At 40.8% G+C, this 18,969-nt stretch overlaps 1 protein-coding gene across 1 annotated transcript in view; it reads right to left on the bottom strand.

The window, feature by feature from the left end:
- Window positions 1–18,969, bottom strand: part of Dok5 (docking protein 5) — a 155,953-nt gene that overhangs the window by 41,510 nt on the left and 95,474 nt on the right. The window contains exons 3-5 of the mRNA XM_004858020.4: window positions 12,618–12,732; window positions 12,413–12,532; window positions 9,397–9,586 (exon numbers count right to left, since the gene is read on the bottom strand). Coding sequence (XP_004858077.1) covers window positions 9,397–9,586; window positions 12,413–12,532; window positions 12,618–12,732 — 425 coding nt within the window. The remainder of the gene's footprint in view (window positions 1–9,396; window positions 9,587–12,412; window positions 12,533–12,617; window positions 12,733–18,969) is intronic.

Raw genomic sequence — 18,969 nt, forward strand, 5'->3', positions numbered from 1 at the left:
GATGTTCTAATGGGTTCACCATGGAAGAACAGCAAATCCAATGTGTTTTGAATTTTTATGGTCCTGATTCTTTCTTTTTGTTTAGCCCCTGGGTTTTTACCTTGGTTGCTTGGCCAAAGATATCTCAAACAAACTAACACTTTTCTGTGACCTCATGCTCACAGAAACCAGTGGATTGGATACCCAGAGAGGTCAAATACTAAAGTCAGGATTGGACTTTCTAATGTTCCCTAGGAAGATAAGGATTCAGACATAGGAATAATGTGGCCACACAAATGCAATTATAGTTTCCAATTTCTCCATAATTATGTTCCCTAAATGACACCCCTGTCACTCCCAACATGGATGTTGCCATCGGTGAAGCATCTTGAAGAAACTGAGAGCTCAGAAAATACTGGAGAATCCACTAATGCATCTGTACACTGAATTCTATCAAAGCAATGTCAAAAGAGGCAAGAACTTAAGCTAAAGGTTGCCTGGCAGGACTCGACTTTCAAATCCAAGACATTTCACCTCTCTGCACATGCATTTTCATTTGTAAAATAAAGAGTCATAAAAACACTGACCTGAGATTTTTCACTAGTATTAAATATGATATAGAGTTTATAATTAAATCTTCAAGAAAAAGGAACTTCTGTTATTCGATGGGAATGTAAGCTCCAAGTAGACAGGGAATTTTTCAGATTTATCCAGCTTTGCCTATACTGACTAGATGCCAATAATACCTCTACCCCCAGTTGTGACAATCAAAAATGTCTCCACACATTAACAAATGGCCCCTGAGGGGCAAAATGCCCCTTCCCATTGAAGGTCCCTGAAACAGACCAAGCACAAGAACACAGGGGAGAAACTGAGTCATGCTTGAGAGGTAAGAGACTGCATAGACAAGGAGGCTTCTGAGTTCAATAGCTGCAGCTGCATCACACTGGGTGACAGTGACCTTCTCCAGCTGTACATGTTCCTGCCCCTCCTGCTCTGATCTGGCACCTGCCTGGCCGACCCCATCTCCAGAGAAGGCAGCAGTGTTGCCTGGAGATGAGGGGAGCGACCCCACTGCCTTCTCTGGCACTGTTTTCTGACCCTTGCAGCAGGGTGTGAAATGGAACCCAAGGTGCCCGATCATTTTGCTCAACACCACTCGATGTCCTGAGCAGAGACAGCTCCTGCCAACATCCACCGTTCACACACATCTTTGGTGGTGGCTATCCATTCTCTGCTCCACCTATGTGATCCTTTTTGTACCAATTCACTTTTTTTTCCTTGAGAAAATGTGTTATAAATGGAACCATCAAATCAATGTCATAAACTAATGTGATCCAGCCTGGTACAGTGGCCCATGCCTGTAACCTCAGCACTCTGGGAGGCTGAGGCGGGAGGATTGCAAGTTTGAGTCCAGACTGGCCAACTTAGCAAGACACTGTATCAAAAGAAAAGATAAAAAGAGGCTCAGGATGTAAGTCAGTGGGAAGGTCCAGGATTCAGTCACAAAAAATAAATGAACACATAAATAACCTCATGTGAGCTGCCACATTGCCACTATCGAAATTGAAAGCAGATATAAAAATGAAAATAAAACAAGGTTATTAAACTCTGTCTTTGTGCTCTTGCTGTCAAAAGCCAGGGCTGGAAATCAGGTAAGTTAGAAAGCATTGGAGATGTCTGTAAGAACTGCCAGCACCTGTGTGCAGTATTTCTCCATGATTTCATCTGAGAGGCCAAAAGAGTGGACAGGAAAGGCTTTGTCACTGGAAGATTCCCATTTAAAGCCAGGCCTGCTCCGGAGGGCGTACAAGGGGGTAAGGAAGACAGGAAGTCTCAGCCCAGTTTCCTCATGGCAGGTCATGACCTTGGGGAAGTTCCTGGACCTCTTGAAGTTCCGGTGACCTCGTAATTCAAACGTAAGAAGATCTCAAGCCTCACCGGGGATGAGTGGAGACTCAGTCTTGCATTTACCAAAGGCTCAGACATCAAGTGAGTGTTTAATTAGGTCTTGTGGTTGTTGTTGACCTTCGAACTCTTTAAAGTTTCCTTCAAGGTTGAGGAAAGCGTTCTTAAGGAAAGTGTCCTGAGCAAGGCACAGCCACTTCTTTGACTTGAAGGAAAGGGGGCAGCCACATCCCCAATGGCAGCAAGGAGCCCAGATGATGACCAGGATGGGGGAGGTGTGGCTGGGAATGGCTGATTTATCAACCTTAGCGTGGTTTTGGGACCCATGACCTCACAGTCAGTGGCAGGGCTGAGGGCAGCTTGGGGACCATTGTCTCAAACTCTGCAGCCGTCCAGTTCTTTGCAGCCTCCAGGAGGTTTCTCTCTAAGAACAAAAGCTAAACTCCTTGATTTCCAGCTTGATCTCCACCTTTGTCATGCTCTGCTTCTCCCACCACGTTCTACTCAGCACGTCAGCCTCCTGACCCCTCTTCAACACTTCCTCCGCGTCTTTGCTATCCTCCTTCCAGCAGGACTGCTCTTCCCCCAGATCCCTGCATGGCTCACTCTCTTCCTTCTCTGTGTTCTTTATTCAATGATACTGACTCAGCATGGCCAGACCTGTTTCCCATCTTGAAAAATCACACCCTTCTTCAGCACCTTCTATTGCCCTTCGCAGCTTCTGTTTTCACTGCATGACTCCACATCAGATCTATTACACTTTTTGTAATGTCGGTCTAGGTCTACATCTTTTCTACTGAGTATGTTTCATAAGGCAAAGACACCAGTATGCTGTGTTCAGGGTTACATCTGCAGTGCTGAGAACCAGACCTGGCACAAAAGGTGCACTCGGTGGGTACTGGATGGAAGGAGCAGTGATCCCGTCCATGAGTCCTTTCTAGCATTCTGAGGCACTACCACACATAAAAAGGTGACACACACCAGGGGTCATTGCATACATTGGCATGGCCACCAGATAGGGTATTGGGGAATGCCTAATTTTGTCTCAGAGGCAGAAGAAAGGAATCTTTCCTTTTAGGGATTTCACATGCTAAAGTCATAGAAGCCCAGAGGTAGACAAGGACTTAGCTGAGCTCCCTGCCCTGGTGACCTTGTCTTGTTTGTCTTCAAAGCCACTGTCCTAGCACAGCATCCAGCATTGAGTAGACACACAATGATGAAACATCCACTAAGGTGTCATTACAGAGGCCAGTGTCTGTGCAGTGGAAAGGGATCTCCCCTTTATGATTTCACTCATGCCTACGCTACTGGAATATTGTGTGCGCATTACTCTCATAATTAAAATCCTTTTATATATATAAATGCTAATGAAGAATGAATGGCCAGAAAAATGACCTAATCATTGTATCTGTTTTCTTTCAAAAGAAGAGAATTTCATTCCTTCTGAGCAAGCTCGTGGGAGATCCACAGTTTACATCTGAAACACTCCACTCAACACTGAGTTTACTGAATTGTTCATTTACTTTGATTCATTATTGAGAATGTGTATGTCATGTATAAAAAGTTCAAAAATGAGTGATTAAGGTACTTAGAATCAGGGGGATAAACAAAATATGCAAGAGGCACCCAAATGACTGTTATCTTAGCCATAATCTCATCAGAGAAACAATTTTCTTCCCCAGTGAAAAGTTATCTCACCAGTTAGACTGCTTTTAAAACAAACTACATACAAAATTTGATTTACGTTCAGATGCCTTTATATTCCCTCCCAAACCCCAACTTTTTCAAAAATTTGTGCACTCCACGCAAGGGAAGCATCTGCACATGCAATTTGAATTTTCACATATTCTCAGCATACCTAAGAGTTTTTCTTAAAATGATGTCAAATGCACAAGAGAGACTTTCTCTTGCTGATAAGGAAAGGCAGTCATGCGTGAAAATTATTTAGCACATTCTGCCAAACGTCACCTGAGCTTTCCTTACTCCTGCAGGTACAAAACCAGGGTATTAACGTAAATGAGTCGGGCAGTGAGGGGGAGTCTGCCACTGGAGCATGCTAACTCAGAGGCCAGCTGTAACATCAACAGGGAAACTCGCTGGACACCTGCCACCCTTCCCTAAACAATAACACTTCACGACTTGTTCCACTGGGGATGCAGCTGCAGTTAAAACTTCACGTCAGCTGGATCTTCCTGTACAACATCTGAGCCCTGACAATTTGATCTGCCTAAGTGAGGGTTCAAGGCTTTGAAGTGGAAAGAAACAAACAAAAGATAAGAAACACCTCCAACCAAAAAAGCAGACTGTCAGTCCGCCTGAAAAAATTAGTTATTTTTTAATCTCCAGGGCAATAAATTGTGCAAAAGCTTTATTGTAGATTTCATATTTCAACATTTCCTCAAGGGAATAAAGTAATGACACACTCAAATTTGCTTATCCTGTGGGGAGAAGGGCAGAGAGAGCATACGCAAAACCATTATGGCCTATGGTCTTCATATAGGTGGATGGAGAGATGGACAATCTCAACTATATATTGTGCCTCCACGCCAAACAAAAAGAACAAACAGGAGATCCCAACATTAAAGTCAAATTAAGAAGATTTATACAGGAGCAAACAGCTTGGGAGGTATATTCAAATTACCAATATCCTTACAAGTCTGTGACTTATTGATAGATATCTTCCCATACAATCTGCGGTCACTTCAGTTTTGGCTTAATATTGTTGCAATATCATCCAGAATGGTTTTAGTGAGCTTTGGTTATGTAAGTATGCTTGCTCTTCCTTAGAGTTCAGAAGCTAATTGAGAATTAGGCTAACCTCCAGTAGAAGAGAAATCTTCTTAGAAACTAGAGTTTGAAAATTAAAAAAAAATTGGAATATGAGTCCTGAATCCACCATTTACTTTGTGCCTCATGCATTTTCTTATTTTCTTTTCAGATGGAAATAATATCTCCCAGCCAATATTCTCAGTGAGTAGCTACAATGAGGTAGTACATATAAAATGCTCAGTGCAGTGACTTCCATATAGTAAGGGCTTGATAAATGTTAGTGATTATTTTCAACAGTTGATGCTCCTAATAAAGCAGTGTCTCTCAGTCCCAGATAATTGGACCTGATACTTTATCAGGAACTGTTCTGTGCAGTTTAAGATGTTTACCAACATCTCTGATTCCTCTCCATGCTAGGTGCCAGTAGCATCTTTGCAAAAGTTGTGGTGGCCACACATGTCTTCAGACATTACCAAATGTCCCCAGTTAGCAACATCACCTCTGGCTAAGAACTTCCTTTCTGGAGAGCAACACCATTATGAGTGATATTGTTGAAGAAAATTAAAAAGAAAGATTTAAGATGTGCTATGTACACATACCAACTCCCCACAATGAATCTTATCATTATGTACTGCAAACATGTACTAATAAAAGGAAAGAAAAAAAGAACTACAGTCAAAAAGACTCTTGTCCCTATTTGCTTTGAGTGATTATTAAATGCTCTACTGGACATATTTTGCTAGTTTTAAACTTTCTCACATATGCTTCCCTCCTGACAGCCATACCAACTCCTTTCTGCCTTGAGAAAACCTCACTGCAATCTTTTTGTGTCCTCTCAGTTCTGGGAACATCACTAGAGCCCAACTGAGATAGTGAACATAGTGCTCACCACACTGGTAACTTACCTCTCTTCTGCTGGCTACTGTGTGGGAAGACCTCACAGCTCCCGGAAGTCACCTTCTGGAGCCAGAATGACAACATCTTAGAAGAAAAAGGGCTCTCAAATGAAACCTAGGTCGTCACTCAAACACTGACTCAAGCCAAGCCGGAAGTCATCTTTACTCTCAAATCTCCAAGGGAAGTAAGCTAATAAATTCATTTTCTGTGTCAATTGGGTTGATTCATCTGCCTCCTACTAGCCAGGCACTATGCCAGGTATTTTATACGTCCGTCCCTGCATTTAATCTTTGTAGCAATCTTGTGAGATAAGTCACATACTGACCCCCTTTCACACTGGCAACAGAGGCTCAGCTCACATTGTTTCTACAGACAGGATGTGGCAGAATTTTACTTCATGCCTTCCAGTCCAGTTTATGACACATGCCTCAGGATCAGCTTTGGCAGTTTAAAAGGGAGACCTGAGCAGGAATGAGCTGAATGTGAACAGAACTTTGTCTGGGGTCTTTGGGAGGAAGATTCCCTGTTTTCTAAAGAAGCACAGTCTGAAAGCTTTGCAGATGCATGTCGGGTATATGAAAACTGTTTGCCTGGAGTGACTCAGCGCCTGCTCATTTCTTGATGTGAGAGAGGAAGACATTACATTAGTTAATATGAAATTGCCTTGTTTTGAATACAGCCAAAAATAGCCAAGGAAAAAATTATCTTCACTAATAAAGTACAGTAGATATGAAACTTTCACGCTTGGGGGAACACAAATGATCTTATTATCCTGAGCATCTTGATGGTAACTATAAAAATTCATCTTTATTTGCATCTCAGGCAAAATATGAAGCGTTCATTTTACCTTGTGTTTCACCCTGTCTGTATCCTGCAAGCCTAAGAACTGCTCCCAAACAAGCATAACAGAATGTGAAAGATACTATTCAGGACCCTAGCACCATGCCAGGTCCTCTGCAGCCATCACTGCTCTTACCTAGAACAACCTTGCAAGGAAGTTACTACTCAGGAAAACTTATGAGAAGCTAAGCACTCTGTCTAAGGTCAAAGGCTAGTAAAAGATCTGGCCCCCTCTGGTTATCAAAGTGCTCTTTACACTGCACCATGAAGTTTGAAAAATGAGTGAGATGCTAAGAACACAACCCCACACTTCCTTCCACTCAGTTCCTAGCTTGCATCAGCCTTGCAAAGTATGACTGCTAAATAAGAATGCTACTGGACACCAGCAAAGAGCTTGCATCGCTACAGTAATGGAGGCACAACACTGTGTGGTCGGAGTTGTAATTATTAAACCATCTAACTGCTGGAGTTCATGAATGAAATTCCCAAAAGGACAGATCATAAAGAAGCTGTCAAAGTCGTGGAATGAAACATTTTCATTTTCCAAGTCAGAACTTTACAGCTTTTGGTCAAAGACGATTGAAATGGTTCCAGAATTTATGTCCCCAGTATATCTTTATTTTTCACCTACCATTTCCTTCACCTGAGCTACTGCAGTATCTTCCCACATCTACATCTGCCCCTCTATCCTAGTGTCCACAAGGAGGTCAGAGTAACCTTTATAAAATATGAGCACAATTCCATGCTGTAAACACACACACACACACACACACACACACACATGCATGCATGTATGCACACATACACAGACTCAAATACACCTGCTTCCAATTATTTATGGTTTCTTACCAAAAAAAAGTCTTTAAAATAATCTCTGAGATCTTTGGTAGTCCTACTAGCTTTCAATATGAATTAAACTTTTTGTAGGACATAAGTAGTATTTACCTTATACCCAGAAAATTAATGAGATAATTTCCAAAAACAGCTTCAAGTAGTCATGAGTTACTATAAAAGTTTATTTCGATTTTCAGATTTTGGTTCTCAAATATTACCACAAAATCATGCTACTTTCATATAACTATTTCCTACAAACAGAAAATTAAAGAACAATTTAAAATAGTAATGTTTAAGTTGGGGATGTAGCTCAGTGGAAGAGCATTTGCCTAGCATGCATGAGATTCAACCCCTAACCCCTCAACAGCAAAATACTACTAATACTAATACTAATACTAATGATGTTTGAATAAGTGTTGCCTATAAGAGACAAACAAATCCTGACCAATACAGAATTCTAATATGTATCAATAGAAAATATGAATGGGAATGTTAAGAAGTGTATAGATAATAGAAATGTCTATTTCTATTATAAAGTACTTTCTATATCCAGATTTTCCTGATTATAGTTAATACACTGATAACCAATAAATTATGACAATTAAAAATTACAATTTTCTGAGATTCAAAGAGGAAATACACCTGGCCAAATAAATTCCTAATTTTCTATAAGTCTTTTTCTTTTAAAGAGAACAAAGAGGTAATTTTCACAAAAGAGGAGCACTGTTGTAAACATTAATGGGTCTTTGTCTGATTGGTTGGTTGGTATTTTTGTGGTGCTGGGAACCGAACTGAAGCTTCATGCATGCTAGGCCAGCAGCGTCTACCACTTAGCCACACACCCAGCCCTAAGGTTTTATTTTTAATGTGACCACCTCTGTGGTCTAGGAGAGTCACCAACCTTTTTCTAAGATCTTGAAGATAAAATAGACCAGAGAAGAGGCTTATGGGAAAGAGGAGTTTTTAAAACTTGCTAGAATTGTAAGAACATCAAGTTGACTATCTTTTGGAAAAGTAAATTTTCAATAATTGACCTTTCTGTAAGATGAAGTAAACAAATTAATTTGAAGGGAGGATTACTGGCACCTATTCTCATGAATTGGGGTCTTAGGTGGTGTTCGGAACATCTGTTTTTACTTTCCTTATATCAAATATCATGTTCCTGTTAGAAAAACTGTCTACTTTTACAAACTTTGTTTTAATATCATAAGTTGATTGTTTTCCATTAGAATGCAATTTCAAACCACATGCAGATGGACTTGTATTTCTTAAAATTAGTTACTTGAAAATTTAAAATATAAAATTTATCTGTTGTGTTTCAAAACAAGAGCCCAAACCCTAAGGGAGGAAAAGTGGGGCCAATGGTAATGAAGTACTGCCCAGTGGGGGTCCCCTCCAAGGCAGAGATCAGCCCAGACACTGCTGGCATTCTCACACGCTCTCTCTCTCTCCCCCTCTCTCCCCCTCTCTCCCCCTCTCTCCCCCCTCTCTCCCTCTCTCCCTCTCTCCCTCTCCCTTTCTCTCTCTCTCCCTCTCCCTCCCTCTCCTTCCTTCCCTCTCCCTCCCTCCCTCTCTCTCTCTCTCCTTCTCTCTCTCTCTTACATTAACCTCTAGAAGGAACATTGGGAAGCCCTAAAAATGCTCACTGATGTGGCAATAAGCAAGTTTTAAAATTAACTTGCTAATTAGTGTGATTGTTAGTGTCACTGATTACACTGTGAGAAAAATACATGGGACTCAATAAATGCAACTTGGAAAATGTCAATGGCCCCTCATATTTATGCTCTCTCATATTAGTGCAGATGCAGAAATATACACTGAATAACGATTAATAATGTGGATGTCTCCCAAAAGCCAGAAGGTGGCCTCCGCTTTGCTTAACCAGGATATGGTACTTTAATTTTAAACATTTTTACCCAGTTCAAATTCAGTTTGTGGTGTGAAATCAAATTATATAATGAAAATTCATGCCATATTGTGAAATATTAGAATCCTCTCCAGGAAAAAAAGCCATGAGGAATATATGAGGATATTACAACAGCCCTTGCATTATACAATTGCAGCTCTATGAACTTCCTCAAGTTGGATCTCATATGCAGACTTCAGTAATATGAGCTTGGAAAATCAAACAAAAATCTGGAAAGAGTCATGAAAAGTCAGGAAACTCACCTCCCCGCCTCAAAGGTGAACCACGTGGTATCTCTTCCATACCTCCGCAGGGCACTTAGCGGCCAAGAAATGAGTTTGACTCTGGGATTCTGGAGATCCCAAAGGCAGATACACTCGTACGTAATCTGCAAGGCACATTCGCCATGCACATCGAGGTTAGGAGATGGCATCAAATACACATTGAATCTCTCTGGTAGAAAAACAAAAGGTTAGTCTAAAATCCCCAGGAATAAAATATCAAAGACATTGTAGAAACACAGAAGCATTTAAACTAATTCAAACTCATATTCTAGCATTTAGCTGAACATTCAGGAAGATTAATAATTCTCATAAATGGACAGTCCTAGAAAATGATTTGTTAAATGCAGACCCTATTAAGTAGCATAATAATAAGACATGCTAGTTATCAACCTACACCAAACATTTATCTACATGGGTAAAGACCATTTTATGCTTTTGAAATTTTCATAATAAAAATTTGGTATGCCAATAGAAAACTAAAGCAATGAAATGATTAAAATGTGATTAAAAGCATTTTTCCTGCCAAGCACACATTAATTACACCCACATTGCTGTGTTCATAAAATATACAGGTGCAAAATAATTGTCATATGATCTAGTTATACTAAAGTTTTATTAATCGACTTATAATTTATATAACTGAATGAATAAAGCTGTAGCCAAAATTATTTAAAGAAAATTCCACACTAATTCCATGTACTTAACTGACCAGCAATTTGGGGGGAAAAAACCCAATAGGTATATTTGAACTAGTTTTAACAAAATGCTTTCTTTAGCCAAATATGGAAAGAAATATCCATTTGCTTGTTTGGATGATTATAAAAAACGTAACCAAGAGCACTCTAACTATATTATTTTGTTGATTACTACCACCAAATTTTTATCCCCACAGGCTACAGATATAATTACTGTTTTTGTTATATTTCTAGAAAATTCATTAATAAAATAAATTACAGTCAAATTTTCTAAGTGATATATGAGAAAAAGTATTTCCACCTAGGATCATTAAGGTAGACTGTCTACATCTGACAAAATAGCGTGACATTAACAATTTAATCTTAGTACTATTCCAAGTTAATTGCTTTTAAAAAGATAATCATTAGCATTTTCACAGAATTTAGCTGAGTTTAGTAAACACAGTAGTAATGTTAAGATTGTGTTCATGAAATGTATCCATGAATCTTCAATTTAAATTTCTGTAATCATTTCAAACTCCCAATTATCAAATATTTACTGCTTTCAATTAACAGTTATTTTTTAAATGCATTCTTTTTTTTTTATGGTACAGGAGATCGAACTCAGGACCTTGCGCATGCAAGGCAGGCGGCAGCGGAACCACTGAGCTAAATCCCCACCTTAAATGCATTCTCATGGAGCATATTTCTCCCATGAGAGTTCTGGACCAAGCAACAAAGATTGCCTTCTTTAGGTACCAAGTAAGAGAGACCATCACCAAATTATTTGCTTAAAAGCAAATTTCTTTGCTATTAACTGTAACTCACTCAAGAATCATAGTAGTGGGAGTGGTGATTTTAATTATAATTGCTTGAAGTTATACAGATTACGACTGTACAAGACATGGTAGAGTTTCATAATCATCCTTAGTAATTTGATGCCAGAGATTTTTTACTTCTTTTGGGCAAAAGAGGAAATTTAGATACAGAAAAGCAGCAGGGGAAAAGTAAACCTAGGTACAATCAGTTCTTAAGTTCCACTGCAGTGCTATCAGGATACTGCTTTACAACTATAAATTTGTGAGAAATAAGTGCTGATCGGAGCATTTTATGAAACAGTGATTACCCAAACCTGTCGGGTGTCTTCTTTATGCCTGGTTCCCAGGCACACATCTGTGAGGCTATGGGTTGTCCTTTCTGCCCAGGGTCAGCCTGATTTAATGACTCATGAGCAGAGGGGGCTGAGGACTGGGCAGATGACCCCGGTAGAAGGCTCAGTTTCCCAATCTACAAAGAGACTCCTTTGAATTAGCCAGCACTTCCAGGGCTTGGTCAATAACACTTAGGTGGAGATGGATTATGGTACACATGGCACATTCAGTGTCATCACAGACTATAAATGTGTCATGAAGACACAGTTCCCATAAGGGAGGAGACCATTTCTTACTAGCTAATGGAGTGTGGGCCTATGGACAGTGTCAGTACAACCCCATGCCAGCTGTGTTCCTCACCAATCCGGATGACTTTGAGTCACTAACACAGGCCCTTGGGATCCAATCTGCCCTGTCGCAAGGCTCAGCTATTTGAAGATAAAGAAATCATTCCAGGCTCATACTGTAAATCAACATTGATTTTTGCTAAAATGCTCATGAATATTTTGGTCATTATTATTATTTAAGATGATGCATTCCTAGATTGCATGTTAAATTGAGTTGGCTCCAATGTTTCAGTCTTTTAAAAAATCACAGATTTTTAGGTGGCTTTAAACTGAATAAAACATTCATGAATTTGAAAGTCTTTTAAAAGCATTGGAAAGCTTTCAATAAAATTTTAAGCAAAATGACAAGACAAAAAGCCATTATACTTTAAAATCTATGCATTGTAAATACAGGCTTAAGAGTACTTTCTGGAATCAAACACAAACTAGCTACTAAAGTTGGAGTAAAGTGTTTGGCCCTTGGAAACTTTAGTTTGATCATCTACAAAGCCATGGAAATAGTAATATCTATGCCATGGTGCTGCTGTAAACATGTAATAATCTATTACCGGTAGAGCATCTTTTGCTAATCTGGCAAACAGTAGATTCCTCAAAATTCCTAACTGGTATTATTAATGTAGATACTTTTATAATACACACTGAAAAAGACATGATGAAAAAATACATTGCAATGTTCATAACAGTTGTATACTGGGCAAAAGGTTATTTTTTATTTTCTTTATGCATTTTTTATTCAAAACTTTTTCATAATGAAGATGACCTGTGTTTTATCATATCAGGCAAAACTGTATAGAAAAAGAAGCTGAGAATTTCCTGTTCCTACCACTCTGTTCTCTCTCGACCCCGGTAGCCAGTAGGTCAGGTTCTCCAAGGCTGATGTCATTGATCCGCGTCCCTACACACTCCATCTGGAGGACTTTACACCACTCGTCTGCCTCAAGATCTGTAGAAAGAGCCAAGAGATTCACCAGTAGGCTCAGCACCCACCCAAAAGCTAAAAACAAAAGCCCCCTCCACCTCAGACAAACCTGATTCGCAAGCAAAGGTCTTGGAGGTATCATCATTGAAATAAATCCCGATGGCGTGTTTCTTGGTGCTTTTTGGCAATCGAGCTACGTTCTTCACATGGTTGAGTTCTGTAACCTGAAAAAGGAATAAGTGGAATCTAGGTCACACAGCCTGTGTGAATGTCTGCAATCTATAGCAGGAGAGCTGAGGCCGGACATGTCGTGGGGACAAGCACAACAACACAGAACACTGTCCGCGGGTTTAAAAATGAAGAGCTTTTTAAGGGAAACAGATTTGTCTTTAATACATAGCAAGGCTTGTAAATGATCTTTCCTTATTAAATTTCCTAAAGGATAAAGTGAGGTAGGCTTGAAACTTCACAAGGGTAGAAAATTTGTTTTACTTTTTCTAATATTTTTTAGTTGTCCAAAAGACTCTACCTTATCTAAGACTACTTCCCTCACTGTGGATGTCCTCAGCCAACTGCAAGCTCCTCCCAAGACGTGCCCTTCCTAACACTCCCACGGAAGAGGGCCGGGCATCCAGTGTCTCACGGGATTATTTCTTGTTGACAGTCAGAGGTAGAGTGTCAGGGATTCCCAAAAATGAGCCCCCACTTGAGGGTCCGATCATATATTCTGTCACAAAGTCATAATAAACCTGTTTTTGCAAATAGCTTCATTCTCTCCAACTTACTCCTGGCTGCTCAATGGTTTCTGTGCTTTCACTGTCTCAGCTCTCAGTCAGAGTCTGAGAACGCTGCCCTGTTCCTAACAATGGGAAAGCTGTCTCCCACTGGACCTTCTCTCTGCCCTTCCGTCTCCCACAATGCTCTGGCCCCTTTAGCACAGTTTAAGCCCCTTCCCAAAGGGTGTGAAACACACAGTTGACAGTGCTGGCGGGACCGGCTGGTGCCCTGGAACAGTAGCATATTTGAGTTTGCCAGAAAGAAGACTCAGGTGGCTTCAGGGTGAGAATTTACAAGATAAATGAGCCTTTCACACTGACAAGTTTAGCCTCCCCTTAATATATCTCTTTTGTGCTGCTGTACAAAAGAATCTACTTCCCATCAATCTTTGCCTGCAGTGATACTGGGCCCTTCTCCCAGCTGTTACTCCAAATCCAATAACTGCCTGGCTCAAGAAGGAGGTGGGTACAGAAATACAAACCCTCCATGCACATGCTAATCTGGTTATTTCCTTTCCCTGCTCCTTCGCCTCCACTGGCCCATTTTATAGTATAATTGCAGACGTCTTGGGGTGAAATAGCACACAGTGCTCCCCCGAAGCTCCCGAAAGGTCCCTCAGAACTTGCCAGATGCAGCAGTTAACCTTGTTTATTTTTGTGCCACTGCCCCAGTACAAGCCACTATCATCTCACGACTACTTACTGCTCTCCCTATGTCCATTTTCAACCCAGTAATTCACTGTGCAAGCAGCAGATGATCTTTTAAAAATATAAGGTTAATTCTGGCATTTCCACGCCTGAAATTAAACTACAATGGCTTCCCATCGCACTTGGGACAAATGCCCCAATCCTTTGGCCCAAATGCCCATTATGACCCTGAGGCCTCCTCACTTCCTATCTCAGCACACACTCTACTCTCTGCTCCCTTCCCTGGGCTCTCTGTGTCCAACAAGCTTGGGACCTTGTTCAGCTCCCAGAAGGCCCGGGACTCCTGAGCATAGAGCTTTCCTTGCTCTCTCACTACCTCGCTCCCACTCACCCTACAGGTCTTAGTTTAAATCTGTTACCCCCAGAAGCACTCCTGGAAACACCACTCCAGTATCTAATCAGTCTAGGTGTGACACCACTCAATGACACCTTGTGTTTGTCCCTTGTGACCCTCACAAGGCTACACAGGTTATTAGTTCAGTACCCTCGCCTTGAGTGGAAGTCCCACAGGGCAGGATTTTGTCTTTTTGCTCACTGTTGCATTGCCTGAATCTGATACAAATCCTGCTGCATAAGGGAGAATTCAATGCATCCACATGGACTCTATGAACAAAAGAGCAAACTCACCCACATGTTTACTGACATGGAGCTTTCCGCTAGGTGAATGTGTCTCTCCTACATTTCTCTTTTCCTTTGAGCCTGCTTCCTCTGGGAAGTTCGTCCTCACCTCAATATGTATTAACTACGTCCACCTCCATGCTTCTGTACATGAGGCATAATTATTCTCTGTTGCTGTAATTCATCTATGTATCCCTCCACCTCCCAGCTGGACTCAAATCACCTGCCAAAGGCTTCTTGACAGTTACATCAACAAAGAGACAGGCACACTGAGAGTCAACATTTATTGAGCCCCAATATATGCACATACTGGGCTTAGTATTCATATAGAATATCTCATTTGATCTTTATGGAAGTCCTAGCGATGGGCATTATTATTATCAGCATTTTTCAAATGAGGAAACTGAGACTGAGATCGATCATGCAATCAGTTCATGGCTAAGAAGCAGTGGGACAAAGGTGTGAATCCAGCAGACTGTCCCAAAAGCCTGGGCTCTTACAGTATCTGAAATACTAATGACGAACACTGAAAAACTCCAGCTGAGAGGATCTGTAGCCCCTCAAAATCATCTTCTATTTGAAGACCTCTTACTTTTCACCTTGGTTTCAGGGTAGAGGCCAAGCTCTATGCCCACCCTCTCCTGAGACATTACTAAAGAGCAGTCCACTCTAGCCTGAAACGCAGCCCCGACTTTGAAATATGGCACTTCATTACATATCCATTAAGGGAGAACAGGAAGCTATAAGTCACTCCAAACAGTCAGGAAATGCAGGGGAATTGTATGAGTCAGAACACAATTACCCATTTTGGAAACTGGTTTAGGTAATAAGCCACACAACACCCCCGCTCGGGCAGTGAATGCTCACAGAGCAGGAGGCAGCATGATTTAACATCCAACGACCACTGGTTCCAAAGCAACTGTTGGTGCCTAGCTCAGAGTCAGGCATCAAGAAGTATGCGTGTGCGCACACACACACACACACACACACTTATACAAAAGGCTTGCAATCTACACTAACCCTTAGCAGGCCTTTCCTCAACATATGTATCAAAATAACAAATATAATTAACATTTGCAGGAATCTTTGTAAGTCACATACAACTTTTGTGCTGCTGTAAATCTATTCATTTGCACTTCGTTTTACAAATGAGAAAAGCAAAGTAGGCTCTATGAGCTAATATTTCTTTCACAAAGAAGTCTGGCCAAAAGCACCACTTCTGAGGCACACGTAGGTTTTGGTAAAGTATCAAGCTCCCACTTAATAGCAGTGTTACAGGAAATGGGGTGGACATCCACTCACATCAACGCGGAGGATCTACAGCCACATGAGTGGCTCTAAGCATTCGGTCGGCCTGAGGTCTGGGTTCTTCAAAGTCCTTCCTGAGTCTGAGGTTATGGATTTTATTATTCTTTGCAGCACAAAACAGACATTTCCTGAACTCTATATGAAAGATGTCTTCTCACGTTATTTTGATCTTCTATTAAAGCAGCTGGATCTATACTGCATGTGTTGTGTATAAGTTCGCATATGAAATAATTATGCAAATGGTAAAAGTATTCAAGAAGGGAACTACATAAGCATAAGTGCAGTAGATGCAAGTCCTTCTCTAGCAATCCTCACAGCACCCATGTTTAGCTCTGCTTATTTACTACTTAGTTATACATTTATCTACTTTGTGTCATACTGTTTTGTTCACTGGGGATAATTTTGCATTATTTGTTATTTTTGTTGTTGGTGGTGTTGTTTGGTTTTTCTGAGACAGTCTTGCTATGTAGTTCCAGCTGGCCTTGAATTCACTATGTGGCCCAGGCTGGCCTTGAACTCATAGCAATCTTCCTGCCTCAGCCTCCCGAATGCTGAGATTACAGGTATGTACTATGTACTGCTATACCCAGATTTTCTTCTTTTCTTTTCTTTTCTCTCTTTCTTCCTTCCTTCTCACCCCCACCCCCCCCACCCCCGCTCTCTGGAAGCTTAGTTTTTAGTAAGTCAAGAAAGAAACTTTCACTCTCTAGGGATAAGGAAATGCTATGAGGACAAAGAAAGCTGTGTGAAAGGATTTATTCTGAGCACAGGGAATTTAGCTATTTTTGCATAAGGGGCCAAGGAGGCCCTTCTTGAAAAAGAGCATCTGAGAGGCTGATGATGTGCAAAGGGGTGTATCTTAGTCACTTTCTCATCGCTGAGGCACAAAACTCAGCACACAAGTTAAGGAGGAAGGTTTACGTTGGCTCACAGTTTCTAGAGCTTTCAGCTCAGAGTCAGCTGGCTCCAAGGCTGGGTGGCCTGGCAGAGGGGTCTGGTTATGATACAGCAGTCAGGAAGCAGCGAGAGGGAGAAGGGAAGGCCAGGAAAGAGAAATCATGCAGGCCACAAACTCATAAATGGATTAATCCACTGATGAGTCTTAAGCACCCTTGCTCCTATTACCTGCCCCAAACCCCATCTATGAAAGCTTGAGGCCTTGCAGGGACATCCAAATATAAACGATGACAAGGTAGATCAGGTGGACAACTCATCCCAGGCCTTCCAGACACAGGCAGTGTAAGTCCAAAAATCCTGCGGTGAGCTAACTTGCTTGGCGGGGCTTCGCTTACAGACTTTAGCACTGCACCTGTCTTTGACATCTACATTTCAGAGCAAGCCAACCTTGCACCTTGCCTACATCCATTCACCTCACCTACCTTCCGCATCAAGCTATGCAAAGCAGATTCACCTAAGCACATCAGCGTCTCTAACGCTTTTCCATCTTTTTCCCTTCAATCAAAGCTCGTATCATTGCTTTCTTTTCGGTCTTTTGTTTCTAGGTGAAAGTGCAATATTTGCATGTAGTAGAAAAAGGCAGTAATAGAAAGAGAAGCACAGAGAACAGTCTACACACCCTCTTAGTCCTCCTCACATGTTCTCATACACAAATATGTCTCTGTAGAAACACACACATTACAGAAATGGGGACAAATCTATACACCCCAGTGACTGAATAAGACTAGTTCTGTCTTGAATATGGGTTTATAACATTCGATGCTGCATTTCAAAATTTTGTGTAGCAAGGTATGTTCTAGACAATGAGTGTGGCTCCATTAAAATAGCATAAAAATCCCTATGTATGAGTCACCCTGTTATTTCCCTAAGCTATGTGGGAAGTGAATCAGGTAACTAAGTCTTGAAGTAACATTCCAGGGAAAAGAGCACGGTTCCCTGATTCTTCTGCAGAGTCCACACTCCTGTATTTCTATCCAAGTTGACCCCATCTTTGTCCGCTCCTTTGAGTCACAGCATCCTGATTTTTGAGTGTCGTACTCTCTTTCCTCTTTATGCACCTTGCTGGTGTACGGATTACCTTAGCCTCCACAAAGAATCAAACTGCCTACTCCCAGATTTTTGTAGGTGAGGGATAAGCTGATCCATTCCAGAAGTGGAATGGGTAAAGAGATAATTAGTGACCACTAGTTGAATCTTCAGAAGAGTAAAGGCCCATCCCAACCAAGACACTGGAGCTCCTTCGTGCACTTGGAGTAAATTCCCTCTGTGTTCAAGGATATTAGCCTCAGTTTCCACAGACTACAACCAATGATAAGTCACCTCTCCTCATCTGGCCCACTGAAGAGAGAGTCCTGCCTCCGTCCATAGATTCCTCATCTATTTCCTGCCCCTATGTACCATGATGAGTTCTACTAATCTAATCATAAATATAGTGATTATACCTATCTTTATTTTTTAGCCAATCTCTCCTTCTCTGGAACCATAAACTTTTTGCTAAAGACATTTCCTAATTTATTCCACATTAGAACTCACTTAGTTGTAACTGTTCCCATTAGATATAGAATCCCAAAGTGACTCACAGCCCATAGAAGAAATGTGTGTTGACATTCTCATTTCCACATACTTATGAATGTTTCAGTTTTCCTTCTGCTACTGATTTGCAATTTCACTCCATTGTGTTTGGAAAGGATATTTGCTATGAGCTCAATCTTCTTAAATTTAACAGCACATTAAAAAAGATCATACATCATGATCAAGTGGGATTTATCCCTGTGATGCAAGGGTGATTCAACATTTGAAATTTGATCAATGTAATATACCACATTGACAGATGAAGGATAAAAATCACAGATTCACCTCCATAGATGCTTGGAGAAAGCATCTGACAAAAACTAATAGCCTTTCATAAAAACAGTCAATGATTAGGAATATAAAAAATTAACTCCATATAATTAAGTTTATATATGAAAAGCTCATATCTAACCACATACTCAGTAGTGAAAAACTGGGACTTTCTCTTAAGATCAGGACCAACATAAAATTACTCACTTGCAGCACTTTTAATGTGGGAGAAAATATTGCAAGCCATATATC

The sequence above is a fragment of the Heterocephalus glaber genome, unplaced genomic scaffold (assembly GCF_053883595.1).
Source record: "Heterocephalus glaber isolate CG9 unplaced genomic scaffold, H.glaber_assembly_v1.0 deba00001673, whole genome shotgun sequence".
NCBI lineage: Eukaryota > Metazoa > Chordata > Mammalia > Rodentia > Bathyergidae > Heterocephalus > Heterocephalus glaber.